This window comes from Chaetodon trifascialis, chromosome 10, assembly GCF_039877785.1.
Source record: "Chaetodon trifascialis isolate fChaTrf1 chromosome 10, fChaTrf1.hap1, whole genome shotgun sequence".
NCBI lineage: Eukaryota > Metazoa > Chordata > Actinopteri > Chaetodontiformes > Chaetodontidae > Chaetodon > Chaetodon trifascialis.
The window spans coordinates 17,224,514-17,232,053 of NC_092065.1; the positions used below are offsets into that span (position 1 = coordinate 17,224,514).

The following is a 7,540-nucleotide window of genomic DNA, read 5'->3' on the forward strand; positions in this document are numbered from 1 at the left end:
GTGGCAAGGTTTGAAGCTGTTATCAAATCCTGTCTTTACATCTGAGAAAAGTCGTGTATTTTTGTCGTTTTGGCTCTGTGCTCCAGCACATTGGAGCGTTCACTGCCACTGTGTGCAAGAAACAATGACAGTGAAATTTCAGTGCAGACAATTAAATGTGAGCATCGTTACATAAACCTCAATGATCACATTTAATATTTAGTTGTATTCATTACCATTCACCAAGGCCTTCACTGCAGCAATATTTACTTCTCACTTGTTTCAGGAGCTTTTTGCCTTCAGTCAGATTATCAGCAGCAACACATGAGATCAGTTGGTTACACATCAGATGACTAACTTGGCTAGCCAGGAGCACTACTATAATATAAAGGAATAAATTGTTTCCTTGTCGGTTAATGTTTAATGCTGGATCATTAACCCAAAATTGGGGATGTAAAAAGGTCAATGATTCCTACACGGTTCATTTGATATAAACATGAACCTACTCAAACAACCTTAACGCTGAAAGTCAGCATTTTTAGCCCCGGGTGATACTTTCATCTGAAATCCAATGTGCTGGAGTACAGAGCCAAAACAAGTGAAAGAAAAATGTGCTGATATTACTTGATGCATTCTGTGATCCACAATGACCTCATGGTGATCATGAATTAAAAATAAAGTACAAACGTGGGCGCAAGATCTGGGAGGAACTGGGTTCAGGCAGGTTCACCCTCGGCTCCATCCCTGCCTGCCTCTGCCTCACTGACACGGATATTCAGCACGAAATAACTTTAAAATGGTGACACTATTTCCAAAGTCAATTATCATAATGGCTGCCTTTTCCAGTACCACACAATCCTCTCACATCTCTCTCTCTCTCTCTCTCTCTCTCTCTCTCTCTCTCTCACACACACACACACACACACACACACACACACACACACACACACACACACACACACACACACACACACACACACACACACACAAAACGCAGCGCGGTGCACTTGCTCCGCTCCTCTCTGAACCCTCCTTCCCACGATCCGCCCACCATCTCGGGACTGGAGTCACGTGGCTCACCGCCTAGTGTCTCTCTGCGAGCCGACACCACCTCAAATCAAAACTCACCGAGCGCCCGGCGGAGAGCGGCAGGAAGATGAGAAACGCAGAGGAGTACGCGGACAGCAAGCGGCTACGACGCCAGCGGGCTCTCATGGAAGACGTTCAATAGCGGACATCCGCCGCGGCGATCCGACATGCTCTCCCTGTTCCCCGCAGAGGGAGGATATGACAAGGCATCTGAGCAGGACGGGGGATGAGATTCGGAGACCCTCTTCGTCCTGTGATCTGAAGCAGCCGCGGGGCTTCGGGGGCGCACAGCTCACAGTCGCTCCAGCTCAACTGTGGATTGAAGAACACTGATTCTGTCTGTATCTCATTTAAACCTACCCGAGCTCGGTGAGTAGGGTGGTCTCACCATGAAGGCTGTTTCAGCAAACTTATTCGCTCTTCTTTTCCTGTGCGCCCTTGCAAGTGTTTTCTACGTCTGGAGCGCACTTGAGAACCGTTTGGAGCGACACAAACGGAGGTTCTCGGTACCGGGCGGTGGGTCTTTTCACCAAGGTCTCCCAGCGGACCTCTCTGCCAAAACTTTCCGGGTTTTGCTTGCTGTCCCAGCGGCACAAAGACCGCACTTGGGGGGCAGACTTGAGGCTCACAACCTCACTGATCACACCGTCTCTGCAGGAAATCAAGATTACCATGTGAATGGGGATAACAAGAGGTCAGCGCTGCGGGAGGGCCCGGTCAAGTTAGGCTCCCCCGTGGAGGATGGGATATTTTGGAGTGAGTGGCTGGAGGACCTCCTCCCTGTGGGCTTCACAGAGGAATATGCTCGGGCATGGCGAGAGAGAGCCAGGGCATACCGGATAGTGAGGCTGGAGCCTGGATGCGGCAGGATATCTAATCAGCTCGCCACTTTTGCAGATGGGACCAAAGCGTGTGTGCGTTACGGGATAAACGCGGATCAGGTGCAAGGAGAAACTTTGACATATTACCTTGCCAGTTTGTTAGGCATCACAAATCTGCCTCCTCTTATACTGTCCCAGCTGAGCGGTGACAGTGAACAATGGGCGGCTGTGAGGACGCGGATAGACGGTTTACAGTGGAGTGATCGGGCCGTGGTTTCTCTCACTGAGTGGGTCTCCAACCTGACCGGGGTGGTCACACCTGCGCCGCTCCGACAGGAGAGCGGCGGTCTGCATCCTGTGCTGGAGGAGCTGTGGAACAAGACGACGGCAGAGCTGCTGGAGTTGATGCAGTGGACCGACCTGATCATATTCGACTACCTGACTGCAAACTTCGACAGACTCGTCAGCAATCTGTTCAGCCTGCAGTGGGACTCGCGCGTAATGGAGAGAGACACCAACAACCTCCTCAAAACACCCAGCGGTGACCTTGTATTCATAGACAACGAGGCCGGACTCGTGCACGGCTTTCGGGTGTTGAAAATGTGGGAGAAATATCACAGCACAGTCCTGAGCTCTGTGTGTGTGTTCAGAAAAAGGACCACGCAGCGCGTGGCGGAGCTGCACAGGCGCAGAGACTCCAGGAAAAGGCTGCTGGAGCTCTACAGAGACAGCGAGCCTTTGTCTCCGGAATTAGGATTTCTCTCAGACGAGCATGCTGGTGTTCTTCAGGACAGGGTAGACAGATTATACAAACACATTTTGTATTGCAAAGGAAAGTACAGCCAGCTGTGAACATTCAGGACGCACAGGTGACGGATTGGCTGCCTGCACGGTATAATGAGCTCTGCAACACGACTGGCACACCTGTGCTAAAGTGATGCGCATTACAAAAAAAGAAATTAAATTAAGAATTAAAAAACTGTCTTGAATATCCAGCTGAACTACCTCTTGTGAATAGAATGTGTTGCCTACTTTATAAATAACTAATTTGACACATGTTTATAAGCTCCCTGATGAGATTTTCACTGTATGCCTCACAGAGACGAATGGTAAAGACCAGTTTCTCCTGTCTCCTTCACCCCACAGATGCTCACCTGAATAGCTTAAATTGTAAAGAGTAGGCTATATTTGTGACAAGGGTGTCATAATGCAGCGCTTCATACGTGTTTGGATTCTTGCCTTGTGTCTTCCCTAAGCCTTAACATAAGTTGACTCTTGAATTCTGTATTTCCGTTGACATCCAGCTGGCTTTTTCTAAAGTAGAAAATCATTTGCACAGTACACTGTCATAGAGGCACCTGCACTCCTGTAATTGTGTTTGGATTCCATATTCAGCCTTAAAGTCACAGGTGTACCATAGCCATTATACATGCTGTAAGTATGTTGTAAATATTGTCTGTCACCCTATTTTGAGAATTTGATGCTCCACTAATTTAACGTGCATTGTAACATTCCAAAATCTCGTCCTTTTTTTTGATAAATACACTGTAACTTAATTTAACTGTTGTCAGACTGTGTTTTGTATGCAGTTTGTACTTAACTGCCTTATTAGAGTGCATCAAATATTTACCTACTTTGTGTGGAGCGCTGGGATTTTTCAAGCCTCTGTACTTGCCCATTACAGCGCTCTCATTGTGCTAGAGAAATATCTTGTACTGGCACACTGTTCCCCAGGAGCTATTCTGTCAGCCACAGGCACGCTACAACAGGAATCACTAATCCCCTTTATAATCTCACCCAGAATGATGAACTGAAGGAGACAACTGACATCATTTGACATCCTTTGAAAAGGGGCTTTACTGTTCCCTAACTGTATCAAAACTTCCTCCTTTCCGCAAGACAGATGACGGAACATTCGTCATTCTGGTAATAAAACTGGTGAAGCTACAGCCAAGGTTGGATGGCTTATTGGTTCAAGCTGTAGGAATGAAGAGTAAGAAAACTCCCTTTTGTGGGGGCATGTGCCGCAGAGAGACCAAGACCACAATTAATTAGTGTGTTGTCTTCAGAGAGCCTTGTTTACAGTTTAAAGGTTGAATTTGTACCTGTTAAAGAGATTCAAGAGAAAGCAGTGTATATATATATGATGCCTGGAGGTCAGGTGTATTCTTTTGTCCTATACTGTATCCCACATCAGTCTTTAATTTGACCCTTTTGGAAGCATCTTCTCTTTGTTAGTTCCACTGTGGGCCCAGCTCTGTGTCTGATTTCAGGTTCTAGACTTCCAAGCACATCAGAGGGAAAGTCAGTGATCAAACTTTTGAAGACCTAATTCTTTCCAGCCTCTCACTCTTCTGCACTTCATCTGGTTTCTTTTAAAACTTTTTTTTTTAATATACAGCATGTAGGGCCAACTCCAGGGCACACCACTACAGTTGGTACATCTCCATAGAGTGGGATGAGTGTATCTTGTTCAAATAGTGGCTCGATTTGTACTCGCATTTCATTTCATGGCTTACAGCACGTGCGTCGGTATCTGTGATTTATGCTTCTCCCTGCTAGGTGGCTACATAGCAGCAGAGAAGCAGCAGAGGTTTAAGCAGGTGTAACTGAAGGCTTTTTCCAGACTAGCTGCCTGGTGCAGCTCTAATAGGGGCTAGGGGATCAATATGTGCTCTGTTGTATAGGGGAAAGCAGGTCATGTTAATGTGCTGGGTGTAGGGTTAGTATGTGTGGGGTTGCAGCTGGGCATCTTGCTCTAAGCATGTCTGTTAATGGCGAACGCTGCAAAGAGATTTACGACAGGCTGCAGGCATCAAGGATTAGACACAAAGCCAAACTCAGGTCTGCAGGTTTAAACCAGACTCGCAGCCCTTCCTCGTTTCCTGTCTCGCACGATTTCCCTCCCTCTGTATTTCATCCACATCTCGTCCCTTCCTGCAGCACATCTGTCTTCACTGTTCACATCACTGTCAACTTCATTTGTTAGCTAAATGGGAAATGAAAGTTTCATTTTCCTAATTAGTTTTTTTTGATGCATTCTTTCATTCGAGAAAGCCATTTTTTTTTAACAAGGGACCATGCCAGCTGTAATCACACTAATGGTGGATATCAAAGAGGTTGTTGAATCACCCTCTTAACTGTTCACATATGTTCCTCCCTCACTCTTTCCGCCTGGCTTATTTCAGATCACTACGCAAACTCCTTCAAGTCCCCCCCCACCCCACCCACAGGCAACAAAATCTTTATGCACATAACTTTGTGACATGGTCTAATGAGTGCAACCTGTCCTAGCTTGTAGCACCAGTGCAGTAGGATATTATGCAGTGTATAACAGTTAGTTAGGTCCCTATACATACCAGTAATGTGGTTCCTTCCAGATGTGCTTGTTTTCTATGTCAGTAGGCTGAATCACAGGCTCCAGCAGTCATACAGCCAGGGGCCCACAGCAGGCCCAAGCAAAGACCCCAGGTACCCGGGCTGATCGTCTTCTTTGTGCACATTGCAAACATTCCAGAGGAGCTGAGGGAGGATCATCTCCATGGACACACCACGCACACCAACACTTCTCAGGCAGGCGAGTGGAAGGAGTCCCAGCTGTGTACATAAAGTGTTTTCAAAGTTGGCTCAGATCCGATTTCATGACTTTTTAAAAAGAAGAATAATGTCAGGAATTATCTGTAGGCCATATTAAAATAAAGCTATTCGTGTTAATCAACATTTCACTAGAACAGTATGGCATTTTGGGAATTGTTTTTTTTCTGTAACTTTCTTGCTGAGAATGAGATGAGAAGATCAATACCACTCTCACGTCTGTCAAATCAATACAAGGCTGCAGCCGGTTATCTTAGCTTGGTTTATAGATTAGAAACAGCTAACCTACCAGCACCTTTAAAGCTCACTAATTTAGACGTTCTATCTTATTTGGTTAATCCAAACAAAAAGCCGAAGTGCACAAACATTACGTCATGGTTTTCAGGGGTTATGAATTGGACCAATTCTTGGCCAGGAGCAGTGACTAGTCTCTCAGTCAGGAAATAGTCTGGCCCACAAGCCCCTGTAAAACTGTTTGTTGTTTTTACACTTGGTTTATTTGGAGTGTAAAAACGAGTTATGACATTGTAATTAGGGAGCTGTGGAGGTGCTGGTAGGCAGATTTCTGTTACGTTCGGACAGATCTAGGCTAGCTTTTTCCCCCTTATTCCATTCTTTATGGTAAGCTAAGCTAACAGGAAACTATCACTGACAACAGTGGTATTAATCCTCAAAGTCTTGTCACAAAAGCAAATAAGCTTATTTCCCAAAACATCAAACTATTCCTCTAACACTATCTAAATCACTAACTCTAACCAGAATATCATAATGTCATCATCATCATCATCATCATCATCATCATCATCATCATCATCATCATCAAGCAACAAAACCTACAAAAGCTTAGATTCCCTGTTAAAATTGCTTAATTACACCAAAGTAATTTGCATGATTTAAAGTATAAAAAACTGAGTGAAAAAAGTAAAATTGGGTGCTTTGCCAGACACCAGGTGAGTAACTGACATAAGCTGTCCCCTTCCCTGTCTCCCTGTGAGCCTGCCATGTGCGAGTGGACGGACATAAGTAGCATTCTTTCATGGGTACACAGTGCAGGGAACTTCCTGCGCATGACTGAATGATTTCATTATGAAACACGGCACATACTAGGGGGAGAGTCACTCAGTCACAGCTCAGTGGATGCGGGCCATGAAGGCTAAACTGGGGGGCCTGGGCTAAGACTAGAGGGGCTTTGGCAGCGTAAGGGCTGGACAGGCAGGCCGTGGTGAGCCTGGAGAGCTGGCACAAAGCCTGGCTTTGTCCAATCCAGGAGTGAAAGCATAAGGTCAGGGCCTTTGGGCATTCTTTCTCAAGACAAAGTGGAAGGTAATGACTAACTGAGACAGGCGAGAACAGGGCTGCACATAGTTCAGCTTATAAGAGGAGAAAAAATATCAGTCAAATCTAAGTATATCCTCTTCGTCTTTACTTATCATTTCAATGTTAAAATTGGCTCTATTTTTTCCAGTTGATTACTATCCACATGTGTGAGTTTTGGATTGTCGTCACATTTAATCACATGCTGAGAGTTTAACAAGTGTGTGCACCTGGAAACATCGCAAGGGACACCAAGCTTTGTTAATCTCCGCCATATGGATTTACTTAAAAAGTCAGCTGTAATAGCACACAAGTGTTTGATAAATCAGAGTGAATCGGGGTGATGAGTGTGTGTGTGTGTGTGAGAGAGAGAGAGAGAGAGAGAGAGAGAGAGAGAGAGAGAGAGAGAGAGAGAGAGCACGTAAAACTGCCAGATTTCTCCTTTCTTGAACAGATTTCCCTAAACTGTGACGGCCTGTGTCTTCAGCCAAAAAACTTTGTTGGATGGGGAATTGGTTTTTGCAGGTTCTGTCATGGGGCTGCCATGCTTACAGATTATGGTAAAGATTACGTCCTACTCGAACTTTTCCATCACAAAACTCTGCTACATTTCATCACACTCATTATTTTTTTCCCCCTTCGTCATGACTACCAATGAATCAGTTCTTTGATGTAGTGGATGTTGACAGAAATATATCAGACAACGCAGACAGATGACGTTATTATGTTCCTCACTGTCATTT

General features: G+C 45.4%; 1 protein-coding gene across 1 annotated transcript; it reads left to right on the forward strand.

Moving 5' to 3' along the window:
- Positions 1-1,118: 1,118 nt before the first annotated feature.
- Positions 1,119-3,442, forward strand: fjx1 (four-jointed box kinase 1). The gene has a single exon (XM_070973220.1). It carries the CDS (start codon positions 1,458-1,460, stop codon positions 2,739-2,741), a length of 1,284 nt encoding a protein of 427 aa, XP_070829321.1. The 5' UTR covers positions 1,119-1,457; the 3' UTR covers positions 2,742-3,442.
- The last annotated feature ends 4,098 nt before the right edge of the window (positions 3,443-7,540 follow it).